This window comes from Epargyreus clarus, unplaced genomic scaffold (genome assembly GCF_041222505.1).
Source record: "Epargyreus clarus isolate Ecla_fem2 unplaced genomic scaffold, WU_Ecla_fem_2.2 ptg000021l, whole genome shotgun sequence".
NCBI lineage: Eukaryota > Metazoa > Arthropoda > Insecta > Lepidoptera > Hesperiidae > Epargyreus > Epargyreus clarus.
The window spans coordinates 2,658,213-2,675,040 of NW_027332228.1; the positions used below are offsets into that span (position 1 = coordinate 2,658,213).

The following is a 16,828-nucleotide window of genomic DNA, read 5'->3' on the forward strand; positions in this document are numbered from 1 at the left end:
ACAGTTTGGAGTTCGTGGAAGTTAAATGATGCACTGATTGTATCGCATTCAATCTAATCTTAAGAGGATCAGGAATAACTTAGTTACAGTTGTACCTAAGTATTTAGCTTTGGTCACTTGTTCAAAGGATATGCTGTTTTGCAGTTTTAACCGAAATTTACATTCAAAAACGTTTAGTTAAAGTTTGATTCCGTAAATTTATTTATATTTTTGTATAAAGAACACTGGTGTTCATTTACTTCTGCAATTCGGAAGTGCGTAGCCGCCATTGATAAGAAAGTACTTTACTACCTACAATTATCGTATAGCTATCGTACAGGTACTTATGAATAAAGTACAATATTTTGTTATGATGTTTTATTTACTAGTTAATACACTGATAATTCAAACATGTGCTATAAACTTTGAACAGTTGTAGAAGTAGAACTAAAGATATAAATAGTCATAATTTCTTTACAAACTAAAATGCAAAATTAATTTTATGTTTTTCCGTTCCGTTAAACGAGAATGCAGTCCATTCCTACCCTGAGACATTTGCAATTAACCTTACACTTACAGGTAGAATTTCATTCTGAAGTTAATCACAAAAGCAAATATTTCTGTAACATGACACAAAATTCGACTTAAGAAGAGATCCAGATGAGATCTTGCTACATTTGCTAAATATGTTGCTATAATAATGTTGATATAATTATATAACTATTGCTGTATGTGCTAATATTGTTGATATGTATGCTAGTACGTTGATACTTTTGCTATTTGTGCTGATACTGCTAAATGTGTTATTACGATTGCTATATATACTAATTCTATTCTTAATTTTATAAACAACAAGCAATTATTTAGGTAATTCGTGTAAGACTTTACATATCCACGGATCTTGAATTTCATTGTAAGACATGCGACAACTAATTAGTCTCATTCAGCAGTGTGTAGAAACTGTAGCTGCCTCGTAGGATCTGCAAGGAAAATTGCTATTTACTTGTAATTACCTTGTATAGCGTGTATAGGAACTGTAATTAGGTATTCTGAATCAAGATTACACTTCAGGGGGGCTAGCCATGTTACAAACTTTGCATTCTATTCGTTTTCTATTCTATTCGTTAGCAAATGTCATTGTACATATACGATAAGTCTATGGTTAGCGATCAATTTATATCAATTAGCCGTCAAATACAATATCGTCTAGTTTCTACACTACCAAAAATACCTAGATGGTACTGATTAATTATTTAATAGTAATATTACAATAAAACATTATAAAATACATAAAAAATATACCATATTTTATAGTACATTTATTTTACTAATTACAATTATTTGCAAAAACTAGACTTAATAATGTGTCTATGAACGGTAACTATGGTGATTGGTGATTGTTTACAAAGAGTATACAAATTGTTTATAGAGATATTACTAATGACAGTAACAGTGATTGCATGTATTTTATATAAAATTATTACTTCAACTGAGGATACTTATTCGTACCTCGTACTAAAAGAAAATATCTGGACGTAAGATTTACTGGCTCATGGCACGAAAGTCTTTCAGCAACATCAAGCAACAAAGCCATACTAAAACCAATATGGTCATATGGATCTAAACGTTGCGGAACCGCATCCAACTCAAACTTGGACATCATACAACGCTTCCAATCGAAGATGCTTCACATGGTAGCTGATGCCACAGAGACAACAGTGAAAGAGGAAGTGACAAATAAACTAAAATCATATACTCGTCCATAGTGGTAACCTATCATTGTATTCGTCATATAAAGACACTCCAATGAAGTTACTACTGAGCTTATGAAATCCACCCGCACTTTTAAACTCATCAAAAGTAGAGCTACTCAGGATCTTCTTCCATCGTAGGAGCGGCTTCCAAGGAGGCAATAATTATAAATGGTTACGCCACTGGGTGTATACTATACATGCCATGCCAACAAATGAAACCTCATAACCACCAGGTTTTTGCCTAGACAGGGAAATTGCAGGGAAACTGGAGATAATAATGAAAAAAAAAGGATACGGATATTAATATTATTTTTTTCTATTAAGGTTTTAATAAATTGTTTTGTTACAAGTAAAGATAATATGAGAAGCATTAATATAATGATGCAATAAAACAGTTAAACTGAGACAATACTTTTATTTAAATACTGGAATAACTCTAAGTTCTATTTTATCTATCTTTATATATATATATATTTCTTATGTGCGTGTGTATGTCACTGAACTCTTCCTAAACGACTGGACTTTGATGGAATTTGATGAAGGATTTTGTGGATTTTGTGGTTGTTTTTGTGGACGAATGTTGTGTGTGTACAAGGGGACTTGAGAATGGTTTAGATTCACTATTTAATTCGTGAGAAACGGTTTTTTTAATTAATTTTTAATTCGTAAGTAGTTGTTGATTTTGGAATGTTTCACATTGGATTCCACAGACTTCGCTACCATCGCAGTTTCAAATATTAAATAATAATCTATTTTAATGATAGTTTTTACCAACAGTTGGCGCTGCAATCGAATTGAAAAAAATATTTTGTTTTCATTGAGTTACATTCGAACACGTGTTGAATCAATATCTATATATAAAAAATAAAGTCGTGTTAGTTACACTATAACTCAAGAATGGCCGAACCGAGTTGGCTGAAATTTGGTGGAGAGGTAGCTTAGAACCAGGAAAAGGACATAGGATACTTTTTATCCCGTTCGACCGCGTTTCCGTGAAGTATTTTATAACTCGAGCACGGCTGAACCGATTTGGCTGAAAATTGGTGGAGAGGTAGCTTAGAACCAGGAGACGGACATAGGATACTTTTTATCCTGTTCGACCGCGTTTCCATGAATAAATAAGGGGAGAAAGGTTGTATTAAAGTCGCCCAGTTTAGATGCAAAACTATATGAATATTGGTATTTGGGATTTCGATAGAAAGTAATTAAATATCTATTTTACGATATTTGGAAAATCAACCCTAAGTTGGTTAAATAGGGGTTGGAATTTTATTTTAAAATCCGTTAATTTGGAAGCAAAGGCTGTAAAAAATTGCATTTGGCTTTTAAAGGCACTTCGTTTAGAAGTCGGCAGATTTTGAAGCAAAGTCTATGAAAATTAGAATTTAGCTTTTATATTGAAAATAATAGAACACATATTTCACCGTTTCTGGAAAATCAACTCTTACGGTCGTTTAATCGGGTATGGAACTTTAATTTAAAATCCGTTAATTTGGAGCACTAACAAAATGATCATAAGACATAATGAAGCATCTGAGTCACTGTTTGTTTGTTTAGATCAACCCTTAAGACTGTTACACGAGTGAAACTACGGGGTACAGATAGTCACTCATAATTAGGTGGTACGAAGTTCACCGGGTCATCTAGTTATATTATATGCTCATATTTATTTAAAATAGAAAAACGACTTTGCAATTCATTTCTATAATATTTTAGGATACACTAGTTATAGAGAGCCATATTCAAATTTCAACACATTTAAAGTATACATTTTCAAATGATCAAAAGTAATTAAAGTCTATAATGCAGTGATAGCGCGTAGTGAAGTGACAAACAGCTGATACAGAATCCACCATTTTATTAGCGTTTACGTTTTCTACAGGGTCGGCGCGATCGCTCACTATGATATTTATCTTAGAATACGCTTCGCTAACAAATTTGACAAAAAAGTCAAAAGGTTATCAAAAGGTTGTCAAAGGTTGTCATTTGTATGGAAAAAAGAAATGACATGGGCATTGTAGAATCGCTAGCGTTCTATTCGATCGTGTAACTTGGCTACGACTTTTCTACTTCGCTATTTTGATCACGTGATCATTGATATTTTCATACATTTTAGCGTTTCTATAGCGTTTCTACAGCGCAAGCGACTGTAGAATGTCAACTTGGCTAGCCCCCCAGATATTCTAGTTAGATTAATGAGTTGTGAGAACGCTTATTACAAGAAATTGGCTCAAGATGTGTTATGCATGTGATGTAAGAATTTTTTACGATGTAATGCAAGTTTTAATTGAAATTACGGTTTTATAGTCACATTTTCTGATTTACTAATGATACGGCAATAAAAAAAAATGTCTGACTATAAACAAATAGGTAGAAAAAGTAAGTAGGTATAGTTTAATTAGCTATCAGGCGTTGAATTTCTTTACAGGGAATCCATCTATAAAATTACTTATGTTTATATTTCCGCCTGGTATACAGATGGTTCCGGTGTTCAATTCTCAAGAAGGCCGGCTTAGATTTGTGGTTCCTTATGTCGTTCTTAGCACGTGCATATATAGACAAATACACAAATGATGAGGCAGAATAAAATTTTAATTAATTCATTCAGGTATTAGTCTCGCCAAGGATCGAACCCGGAACCCACTGCGTCACGCTCTGTATATGTCACAATATCATACCGAAACAAAAGTAGTCAGAGACATCTCGTTGAATGGCCCTGCTCTGAAAACCAGTCTCTTGTTCGTGGTATGCGCTAGTATGGCCATTTCCTTCTGTAGACTTCTGTTGGTTCCCACCCAATCGCTCTTGAATGTGCTGTAGCTTACTAGAAGACTCTAGAAGAAGCAAATAAAATTATAAGTATATTAAAACGCCACCATCACGCCATTATTGTCTCACTGCAATGCACGGATTTTCTCTAAAGTGAGAATGGTTAAGTTTTAATTCATCAAAATGACTAAGTATAGATTGATAGACCTCACACTCTAACTTTTGCTTGTTATACAACTTCCAGGTATGTATTTACGTTCCCTTTGATTTTTTCTTTACCATAAAAGCAAGTGATCGTATGTAAGTCAGCCAGCATCCATACCATTCCACCAAAACGCAATAACTGCTTCAGGCTAGAAATGGTGTCGTTGTGATAACTTCCCAAAAAGTGGTGATTCATTTCTAATACATGTTTACAATTGTAGTACCTCTTCAGTTACTTCATTACTATGCCAGTAGAAGAGGAGCAGTTGAACCAAACACGCCGAAAGGTAGACACAGTAATATATAAAAGCAGCTGGATCGTCTTGTAGCTGAAATCATTTAACATTTTTAAATGAAAAGTTGTTCCTACATAGGCTGATCTGGTGCCTTCATTCTTCGTCCTTTAGATAGGAGATGAGCATGCAGTCCACCTGATAGTAAGTGCCTACTGCCGCTCATGGACATCTGTAGTCGACCCCAGATAAGATTAGATGCCTATCTGGAGTCGGTCACAGATGTGCTACTACCTGTGAGGACTAGTCTGGTATGTGTCGGAGAAGTATGTCTCCCTTACCACACCTTTTGTCTACCAGCGGTCAAAAAGACAGTAATTGTCTTTCAATTTTTTTATAGGTAAATATTTGATGGATTGATTATTAATACGGGCGTTAAATGGTAGTTTAGGATATTGTAATACTATTATATTATCAGGTTACCTCAACCATTTCTGTGATACTGACGCCGAGATTCACGGAAATTACAATCAGGTAGATAAACATAACCGGTGATATTAAAGAGTTAAACATCTCTTGGTACCTGGACAAAGAAAACAACATAAAACATTTGGGGACACATACGATGTAGGTGAATATTTGAATATAACTGGAAGTTTTTAAGGAGAAATCAGGCTACGTCGTCCATGGAATGATTATTCAAAAAATCAACCACAAGGGTCTTGTTCTTCAAAGTTGAAAATACATAAGCGCATCCTCGAATATGAAATTCCACAGGTTACAGTAGACAGACCGTCCTGTGTTTTCCAGGACATGTTTCATATTATTCCACTACTTCAAAGTATTTTTTGTCTTTAATAAGTTTTTTGATAATAACCGCTCACCCTTTCATCTCATCCTCAAGCGTATAAATATAATTTAGTAATTTTAAGTTCCCTATATAAGTGGTTTAGAAATGTAGGTAGGTAGGTTATTTTCTCAAGAGTAAACTATTTTTAATCAAATAAAACCGATATCTTACTTAATCAGCTTAGTATGAAATAGGTGGCACTTCACGATATTCTGATGACTTGCTTCAGGGCTTGTCAAATCGATAGCTCGTTTGCAATAAAATCCAGATACTTTGAGTTGTCCAGCAAAATATATCATAATAGCAACAACTAGCGGGTCCCATGCCATCACATAAATTGTTACCATATTAGCGAATATAAACTGGGTTGTTAAAATGTAGTAATACCCAGGAGGCTCTCGACTGAAGGGCGTATACCCATCAAATAATCTTATGTACTCTTCTGTCACATTCTTTTGATGATAAACATTTTGATAAAGATCGGTAAATATACTCAAATTTGATAAAACTGCCATCATCCAGAAGAAGTAGGTAAGACTACGGCTATATTTTATGTAACCTTCTATTACTCGTTTGATTTTGGGCTCCATTGTCGACAATTCTTCACGTTCCACCGATGATATGTAGGCAATAAGTTCGGTCCATATTTTGTGGTCTTTTAGAAAGAAAACGATTTTAATAACTGCCGTGTGAAAGGGTGCGAACTGGATTAAGAGCTTGAGGTCCTCGAGGGTTCTACTACGGCAACATTTGATGTACTGACTGAAGAAAAATCCAAAAGTAATGTACACGAGGCTGAGTTTGAATCTCGTTATCCCATTCATTATTGGATGCCAAATACCGAGCCATCTCAAGAGCCATACGTGAGGTCCCAAAAGTGGGTGATTAATATTTTGTATGTGAAACGGTTTCTGTAATACTTTTTTCAAAAAATCAAGCGTAAACATTGTTTTAGTGTGAATTAATTTTCTGTTCAGACGGAGCCAAGATAAATCACCACAGATGGTTCAAATGAGGCGTGTATAGTGTCAGGGTTGCGTGATTAAATGGACGTTTAGAATTTAATTCTCTGTGTAATTGACGTGGGAATATTTTAACAAAAGCAGGTGCAGACTGTTCCTCGATTAATAACTACTTAGTTGAGGTTTCGCAAGTAATATAATATTAGCAACGACATGACATCGCATAGGTATAATTAGCAGAGTATGGAATGTGCAATTACGATGTATGTTTAATAATTCAAATTTTAAATTTTAATAACGTAGTCTCGTACTCTGAAATTATTTAACATTAAATTTTATATGAGAATATTAATTAGTTCTGTTGTAAAAGAACTTGTAAATTCCAATCCCAATGTCTTATTAAGCAACAGCAGTCCTACTTGAGGCTTATTGAAAATGCCTACGGTGTATCTACCTACCCTAGAGAGCGAAGTAAATAAAAGTGCAAGATTACTATCCCAGGGTCAATAGAACTAGGTACATTACAAAAATATCAAAAGTCAACAAAAATGTTATAACTTTAAGTACATCATCGTTTATATATTATAATCGAAACAGAATCGATTAGGTAATGCGGCTTATCCCATACAAAATTAACGTTTATTTATACAACACAGGCGAGACGTGTTTATTGCGACGTTGTTGTATAAGAAACAAATACAATTTCCCGTTAATTTCCGCCACGATGTTATCTGGACAGAACGAGAGCTTTAGCATTCAGCTGGAGCTCCGCTTACGCACAAACCGGAGTCTCATTGAGCTCTTATTTCTGAATGAGCCATTTGTTACAATGTCGGCGGGGAATACTTTACCAAGTTATATCAAATAGTGTGACAGTGCATCAAAATGGGAAGGTATACCTTATTGTTAAAATAAAATAATAATGAAATAAAGTCCGAGTCTAACTTAAGAGATGTTAGTGAATAGTTCGATGAAATTGCCTTTGTGTAAATAGTTGTTTAAACTCCTTGTATAATCAGTTTTTAAATTAAACGGTATTAACCGTATGCATTTACCCTTCATTTACGGCATTCACTGTATTACGAGTATACCTAGTAAAAAAAAAATACAACGTAATATGTGGACAGAATATCCAAAGAGGATAGTAACCTATGATTATATCTACAAATTGCGTTGGGAATTTTGAATATTGGATAAAAAATATTTTTTCACATTATGTAGAGCGGAAAACTGTTAGTCCGCTCTGAATATAGAAATGAATCGCGTCGCCATAGCAAATTGTATGACTACACCTGCTCGCAACAACTTCAGAGCGGACTAACATTAATTTGGCGCGGACTATAATAGTCAACCAATTTAATAGATGGCGTTAGTGGTGGACCATCTCGTTTCGGTCGACGACCGGGACCGAAACTTTTATAATGACATGATTTTTTACCACGCTTTTATTAGCTTTGACGGGATCTTTGAACTCGATTTTTACCCACTTTGAACGGTCCGATTAATTTAAAATTTTGGGCATTTATCAAGAACCGATGACAATACATGATCTTAATAATTTGATCCTATTCTCCTCATCAGGATCAGGATTAACGATTTTCCTTGTGCGATTTTGGCGTGGTTTTAAGTTCTTAAAGTATAATTATATTGTTTTTAATTCTCTCCCTATAATGTATCCTATTTATGACTATAATTAAATAATAAAATGTATTTACTGTTTTTTAATTTGATTTTTACAGTTTTCTAAGGTTTTTTTCTACCGCATCTACAGTTTTGCTCTATGCTGGGGCTGGCAACCCTGCGCGTGACGCATGCCGCCGATAGCGTCTGCTGTCGCTGTCAGTTAGTTCAAAATTCAAATTATAACTGACGCGGTTACGAATTGCGAATCGCTAAAAGTTTCAAATGTGAATTTGATTTGAGGACTTCGTTTGCTATTTACTTTATTTATAATAGTGTAATAATAAATACTTCTTAGAGATAATTACTGGACGTTGCTTTGTATACGTATTTGCTGTAAATGAGTTGATTGTGGTTTGAAGAACTTTATTTTCGTTCGATGAGTTCATAGCGAAGATGGTGAGAATGGACAAGGGGCCATCTGGCCCAGCTTCCGCCAGACCTGTGCGTCTGGCACCTTCGAAGAGCGGCTCTACTCAAAATATGGCAGCAAATATAAAAGTGGTGGTGAGAGTGCGGCCCTTAAATGCAAAAGAGAGGGAACTCAATAATCGCATTGTGGTCGACGTTGTGGACGATAAGATGTTGGTTTTCGACCCCAAGGAGGACATGCAACCTTTCTTTTACCAAGGAGTGCAACAGCCAAACAAGAATTTTTTGAAGCGCGCGAACAAGGAGCTTAAGTTTGTTTTTGACAATGTTTGTGGTCAAAACGCGACCAACTTCGACGTGTTTGAGACTACTACGAAAGATATATTAACATCGTTGATGGAGGGCTACAACTGTTCTGTGTTCGTGTACGGCGCGACGGGCGCTGGCAAGACGTTCACCATGATTGGCAGTAAGGAGAACCCCGGCATCACATACTTGACTATGGAGCATCTGTTCTACACGATTAACTCGTTTGAAAGGGAAAGGGAGTTCGATATTGGGGTCTCCTACATTGAGGTAAGTAAATATTTAGTAAGATTAATAATTGTTATTGTGTAACATTTGCAACATTTTTTCTTTATAATCTTTTAATTGTAAGATTCTAATTGTTGTGGGACCTATGGGAATGCACACAAAAATGACTAAACAGGCTGTAAACAATGTACTTCAAAATATATAAAAATGCTTCTATGTAGTAAACTAATGAATATCAAGGGGCGGTAGCTATAGTGTTTATTGCATTTTGGGTTTACTTATAAATGCAAGTGTGAACAATCTCATTTACAACTTCGATCCTACATGGAATGCTTAACAGATGAACATACAAAGTATACTGATAAATTAGGCATATTTTGTACAAATTTAATAAACCAAGTATATTTTGAAGAAACTCAATATATATTAGGTAAATTGTATGTCCCGTGACAAGTGTAGTTTTTTAATTTATTTTCCAAAGTAATAATTTGATTATTATATGTAAATAAAATCTTACACATTTAATAATGAATTATCACAGAAATATGTGAGGTTGTATCTTTTAAACGGATCCCAATATAGATATTATCAGGTTATAATAGTACAGTGTCTTCACAAGTGCAATTTAATATTTCTCACTCTTTTATTAAAAATTGTATGTCTCCCTCACAGGTGTACAACGAAAATGTGTATGACTTGCTCAAGCCATCCAATACTCCACTGCAGCTCCGAGAAGACTCCAAGTATGGAGTGATGGTGGCCGGCCTCACCCTTAACAACATAAAGACAGCTCGAGAGTTGCTCAACATGTTGGAAAACGGAAACAAGAATAGGACACAGCATCCCACTGATGCAAATGCTGAGAGCTCTAGGAGCCATGCTGTTTTTCAGGTAAGAAATTTTTACATAATGATTGAGTTATTGTACTGATAGGCCTATCTTGTTACAGTTGTTTTTTTTTATAATATAGGAGTAGTAGACTAGCATACAGTCCACCTGATGGTAAGTGGCTACTGCCGCCCATGGACATCTGTAATCAACCCCAGATAGGATTAGATATTCCCACCTAAGGTCGGCCACAGATGCGCCGCTACCCCTGAGGACTAAGCTGGAACGGCTCGGGAAAGTCTGTCTCCCTTAACACACCCTTCAATCCGGAACACAGCATCGCCTAACACTGCTGTTATTAGGTAGTAATAGGCGTGGTGGTGGTGCCGCCGGAGTCGAACCACAAAGGGTTCTACCACTTTCAGAGTGGTGAACTATGTCTAGGATTAAAATAAGATTGTGCCTAAGCATGTCAAGTGGGACTGGCAATTAATGTAATATAATTAAGAAATATTATAACTATATTAAACTTCGGAATACTTTGAGAACAGTTCTTGTAAATTGTCATACCTATTTTATGTATATGTTGTATGTTATGTGTATGTTGTGTAATTAATAACCTGGGTTATAAGTCTTTAAATAAGTCTGATACATAAATTCTGTACTGTCTGATTCATAACTGTACATGGCCCTTACCAAAATGCCATCATTTCATTTTACTGACTCTTCAAGTTACTTATATTAATACACTTGTAGAATTCAAACATTTCTAAACAACCAATATTTCAGGTGTACGTAAAAATGCGGTATAAGACAAGCAGTCAGCTCCGTATAGTGAAGCTATCCATGATAGATCTAGCGGGTAGTGAGCGCGCCTCAGCCACGGGCTGTGTGGGAGACAGGTTTAAGGAAGGCGCCAATATTAACCGGAGTCTACTGTCTCTCGGCAATTGCATCAATAAGCTTGCAGATGGTAGCAGTTATATTCCGTATAGGTAAGGAAACTAAAACATATTTCTTTTTGTATTATATAAGTAGCGAAGTGCTTGCAGGGCCTGATTTGGAAGTCTGAAGTGGTGAATCAATGAAGAAGTGGAGGCTCTTACTTATTTTAATTTATTGCCAACTAATTTAATCGTTTTAACAAAAAATGTGATCAGTTAAGTGCAAGTATTGTCTGTAAAACCCAAAAATGTTTGAAAAAAAAAATTCGCTAACCTGTCGAAATTTGTATTTTATCATCACTATTGAGTAAGGCCTAAAATCGCGCTTTACAAGCATGTAGTCTATTTAATCTAGTGGATTGCTATAGTCTTCTCGTTGTTTGCTATTGACAATACGCATCTTTAACAATGTATACCAATCACCAGGGACTCCAAACTGACGCGGCTGCTTAAGGACAGCCTAGGCGGCAATTGTAAGACCGTTATGATAGCTAACGTCTCACCATCCAGCATGAGTTACGAGGATACCTACAACACGCTCAAGTACGCAGCAAGAGCGAACAAGATTCAACTGAGCATTAAAAAGAACATTGTTGATGGGCAAATGAGGCTCTCACAGTTTGTGATGATAAATGAGGAGTTGAAGAAAAAAGTCAAGGAGTTGGAGGCTAAACTGGCACTCACCTTGGTAGAGCCTGTTGCCAGAGGAGCTGATCTGGCTAAAGAGAAATGTAAGTACATGTTATTTGCATTAAACTTTAAAGTCAAAGCCTTAATTTATTTTTTGTAGTTGAATCATATGAGCCTAGGTATTCTTCTTTATAACACAATTAGTAAATGAGTATATGGCTAACTGGGTGGTAAAAAGATACTACTGCCTATTGGATATCTATAATAAGCAATTCCAAATTGGATTGGAATTTTACTGAAGTTCCTCCCGAGGTCGCCTATAGATATTTTGTTATTTCTGAGGACTAAATTGGAATGTTTGTGTAAATATTCCTTTCTTATCAAATGGACATAGTAATTCGTACTTTAATTAGGTACAAATAGGTCTGTTAGTGATACTTTTGAAGATATAGTACAAAGCGTTTACTTAGCAGTTACTGTGACTCAATTACAATGGTATACTCTGCTGAACATTAAAGTTCTGTTCCCCAGTGCGCGAAGAGTGGCGGCGGCGGCTAACCACAACAGCAGGTACGCACGGCTCAGTGCACAGTGCGCTGCTGGCGTTACAGGCGCGTGCGCGTGTGTTGGCGCTGCGGCAGCGGCTGCGGGCACGTGCCTTTACACATGTTGCGGACCTCGCACACCGCTCGTCTAGTGAGGCGCTCGAACAGGTATTTTTTTATAACATAGGAAAGGCAGACGAGCACGAATTCCACCTGATGGTAAGTGGCTACTGCCGGCCATGGACATCTGTAATCAACCCCAGATAGGATTAGATCTTCCTACCTGAGGTCCGCCACAGATGCGCCGCTGCCCCTGAGGACTAAGGTGGAACGCCTCGAAAAACTATATCTCACTTACCACAAAAAAGTATGCGTGAAGAGTGGCGCCGGCGGTTAACCACAGCGGCGGGTACACACGGCTCAGTGCACAGTGCGGTGTTGGCGTTACACATGTTGCTGATCTCGCGCATCGCTCGTACAGCGAGGCGCTCGAACAGGTACCCTTTTACCACGTTTGTGAATCCGTGAAACGCTTGTCTTGTGAGGCGCTCAAACAGGTATCCATCTCGCATTTCGCTGTTGTTGAACATCGCTCCTCTAGCGACGCTCTTAAACAGGTAACTGTATGGTAACGGTCGAGGTGCATATGAACTCCACTAACCTACAAACATTTTGTTGGGCGATAGCTTCATCGAAATGCGTAGCCTAGCTGCTCCCGGAGCCGACTAAAACATCGAGTTTTTGGTGATTGCCCAAATTACCTTACCTTTGGGGATGTAGTATGATGAAAATATAATATTCTCATTTTAATTACAGTTTATTAAAAACATTTTTAATAATACGCTTTAATTATCTTTAGGTGTGCACGGAGGATATCCCGAGACAAGAGCGAGCGACGGAGAGTTACTTCAAGCAGTCAGTAAACCTGGACAACAAAATAATGACCGCCTGGGCGAAATGGGACGAAAGCCGCAAGAAGATGGGAACACTGTATAACCAGGCGTTGAATGAGTGTCCCGAACTCATTGATTTGGTAGAAAAACTCCAAATGCAGTCAGAACTCAGGCACGTTAATGCGAGCAACGATCTTAGGCACAAGTTGTTGTTAATTGAGGAACAAGAAATCACAGCATTCACAGAATACACAAGCAACATGACTGGCATGTTGAAGAAACTGTTTTTAACTTTGAAGGGCTATGACAAAGTCCCTCCCGCGTTAACAGCTGAGTACCTCGAGATCATGAAGAAAGCGAAGTCCGCTAAAGGCATCTCTTGGTCGGACAGAGAAACCGAGATAGACGCTCAGTTTAAATTCATATCTACCCTGGACATTGATAAATTATCGACGGCGACTGAGTTTAGTATTATTAATAATGAAGACGGGAATAGTACGATCGACGTCGTAACAGACAGTGACGACTTGACGGACATAGAAAACCGTGAACCGGTGCGATTGTCGCCGAAAAAACGCAAGGGCACACCAATAAAGTTGGCTAACAACGAAACGATAATTATAAATGACTCGTTTGAAAGTCTAGATGCTACTAGGAACTTGAATTCGGCTAAGAAAGTGAAGATAGAGTTTAATTCGGCTCTGGATGTTAACAACTATGGTCTAATAGATCCTAAGGATTTGAATTCGACATTCGTTCTCGCTGGAAAAATGGAGGACTGGAAAAAAGCAGCTGATAAAGTAGAAATTAAGACTGAACTTCAGCCTGTGAAGAAGGGACTGTCGGATAGAACCAACACTATGCAAAGGACGATTAATTTTAATGACAAAGGTAACTATATTCATCTTTCAAAACGGGAATACAAGTAGGAAAAAATGCAATATTGCAATATTTCGTCTAAATCTTGCAGAGCTCTGTATAAATAATAATGTAATTCTCAAAAAAATCTTGGTTGAATTGTTATACTGATTACTTGATCTTTTTAGTTGAAAATGGTTTAGTTGAGACTAAATAATTAATTAAATTTACATTTAAAAATAATTCTGATACATCATTAGAATAATAAACTTAATAATCATTAGAATAATAAATATAAACTCAAAATATAAAGTGAGCTATTGAAAATAAAAATGAATTTTTCAAAAATTCTGGAAAAAAATATTACCGTACTTTTAGACATATCTGCCATAGCCGAAATTTTTCGCAATCATACTTTGTACCTTAAACGGAAATTTTTTTTCCTACTCAACAGCGAAGATAGTGAAGCCGGTGGTGGGCAAAGCCCTGCCGCTGCGTCGGGCTCCGCCCCCGGCGCGGTCCGCGGGCTTCGGCTCCAGCCTCGCGCGGGACGGCACGCCGCTACAGCGGAACACACAAGGTACGACCTGCTCCTTGTACTATGGGTGGTAATGGGTGGTTGAACCGGTAGGAGCTCGAAATCAAAAGAATCTTTGTTACAATTATTTCTGCCTTATATCAACAGTATTAAGAACTGTGATATTTGGGTATAAAGGAGAGACACTTATACTAGGCGTTTTAATTTAGTTCATACGGGTGAGTAAGTAAGTACTGTAAGTAACTTTAAATACGACAGAGTTATTATCGACCAGATGCTTTGCCACTTTTGAGGACTAAGATGGTCATCTCATATGTAAGTTCATCTAACTTCTATCGAAAGGTACAACTGTTCCTCGCTAGAAATAACTGTGGCGGTGGTATCTGACGGGCTGAATCATATTGGTTCCACCACCTTTAACCACCACCACCTTGCTTTTTCCGTCACGTGTGTTTACGCCACTCCACGCATCCTATAATTTTGAACATAACCGCACGCAGAAACTGCTGCAAGTTAATTCATATCTTGGGAGGAGACGCGTTTACGGGTGAAAACACGCGCCTCAGAAAAAGTATCTAATACCTGCTCTATGGGATAGGGGTCCATGCATAGGTCTCTACTTACTAATATATTAATATTATATATTACTATCAGTATCTACTAGTATATTGTATTTGTGTATTTAATGCGTATGTGTGTTTAGTATATTTTTTTGTTGCTTTATACATTTTTATTAATAAACCCAATTTACATCTGTAATATAAATGTAGTGATGTCGCAGGCTCTTAGGTATTGGAGAGGCGTGTTAGTTTAATGATGTCTTTATTCTAACTGTGCTAATACTAAGCTTAACCTAACTTATATAATTAAGAGTCTTACGCACACTACAATCTAATGTATGTGTCTATAGTAATTATTGAATTTGTTTAAAAATCAAAAATCATTGGATTAATGAACTATATGTTTAACCCATTAACTATATATATGTTTGTTTGTCCGTGTGTTGTGATAAATTAACCGACTAACAGATGTGTGCGGTCGGAAGGCGATCGTCACTGAAAAGTCAGTGGGTTTCAAAGCTGTTCGCGCGCGAGACCGCCCGCTGGTGCACCCCTACAGCCGCGCGCCCCGTCGCGCCCTGGACCCCGGGGCCGGGGCTGGGGGTCCACGACCAGGGCAGGGGGTCAACGAACGCTGATAGGAGGTATGTGCCATATATGCATAATTAGTTGTAAAGTATTTAATATGATTAGTTGTATTGAAAGATGACTATAAGCGGCCAACTTGAACTGTCAAGTACTAAATTATGTACACGAGCCGAACGAGGGGGACAACAGGGGTACAAGGGGTCAAGTGGAACGGCGCTACGGGAGGTATATGTCATATGGGAATAATTAGTTGTAACATATTCAATACTAGCTGTGCCCCGCGGTTTCACGTGTTTAAAAAGAAGTAACGCGGGTGAAACCGCGGGCCACAGCTGGTTCTAAAATATAAGTTGCCTAAGTTACTCCTTATTATATCCGCTACCTGCCAATAAAAGACCCCTCAAAATCGGTTCAGCCATTTTAGAGATTAGCCTGAACAAACAGACAGAGACAAACATTTTTAAAAATGTTATTTCGGTGTATGTACCGTATGTATATTCATATGCATAGTAAAAAGCAGTTATTTCAATATTAAAAACAGACACTCTAATTTTACTTATACTATATTTTAGATGATTAGTTGTATTGAAATACGGTTATAAGCGGCCAGTCTAATAGTTGATATAACTTGAGTCACGGTGAACAATTATTTAATTACTAATCGCCCAAGAACACACTTGGTCTAATCCACCCTACGCACTAGAGTTAACCGTGGGGGCGGCTAACCGCGCATATAACCGCTTTTCCAGTTTAAAATTTAACAGCTTGTTATTGTAAGCGTTTCCAAAAAAATAAGAAGAGATGCTAGTGCGTAGAAGCGATAAAACTAATTGTGTATATGTCTTTGTAAGATTATAGGTAATATCATTAAATTGGGGTATTGCTACCAAAACATATTTTTCTTGTTTTATATTTAATTCTTATAGCGTAAAATTAAGTCAACAAAATATTCACTTTGTGTACTATTAACAGTACTACTATTTTTTAGTTTAGAAAGTATATTTTAGATAAACTTTTAGAAATTAGTTGAAATGATATTTTAGTAGCATTAAATAACAATGTAATGTAAATGTACTAAATGTAATATAACTATAAGAATAATATATT

The 16,828-nt window shown here is 36.7% G+C and overlaps 2 protein-coding genes across 5 annotated transcripts; one reads left to right on the forward strand and one right to left on the reverse strand.

Moving 5' to 3' along the window:
• Window positions 1-746: 746 nt before the first annotated feature.
• On the reverse strand, window positions 747-6,755 carry Or-36 (olfactory receptor 36). 2 transcript variants are annotated; one of them, XM_073084861.1, is made up of 5 exons: window positions 5,961-6,755; window positions 5,423-5,522; window positions 4,931-5,035; window positions 4,412-4,567; window positions 747-959 (listed from the first exon to the last, which is right to left on the reverse strand). In XM_073084861.1, the coding sequence occupies exons 1-5, from the start codon at window positions 6,734-6,736 to the stop codon at window positions 909-911; spliced, it is 1,188 nt and encodes a 395-aa protein (XP_072940962.1). In that variant the 5' UTR covers window positions 6,737-6,755; the 3' UTR covers window positions 747-908. The 2 variants fall into 2 exon arrangements, with proteins under 2 accessions (XP_072940962.1, XP_072940963.1); XM_073084862.1 differs by lacking the exon at window positions 5,961-6,755 and having other exon boundaries at window positions 5,423-5,539.
• A 1,833-nt stretch (window positions 6,756-8,588) lies between these two features.
• LOC140750542 (kinesin-like protein KIF18A) lies at window positions 8,589-16,276 on the forward strand. Of its 3 annotated transcripts, none has more exons than XM_073084109.1 (8): window positions 8,589-9,379; window positions 10,010-10,228; window positions 10,955-11,160; window positions 11,536-11,840; window positions 12,271-12,452; window positions 13,144-14,068; window positions 14,490-14,615; window positions 15,602-16,276. In XM_073084109.1, exons 1-8 carry the CDS (start codon window positions 8,828-8,830, stop codon window positions 15,769-15,771), a joined length of 2,685 nt encoding a protein of 894 aa, XP_072940210.1. In that variant the 5' UTR covers window positions 8,589-8,827; the 3' UTR covers window positions 15,772-16,276. The 3 variants fall into 3 exon arrangements, with proteins under 3 accessions (XP_072940210.1, XP_072940211.1, XP_072940212.1); XM_073084110.1 differs by having other exon boundaries at window positions 15,641-16,276; XM_073084111.1 differs by having other exon boundaries at window positions 15,653-16,276.
• The last annotated feature ends 552 nt before the right edge of the window (window positions 16,277-16,828 follow it).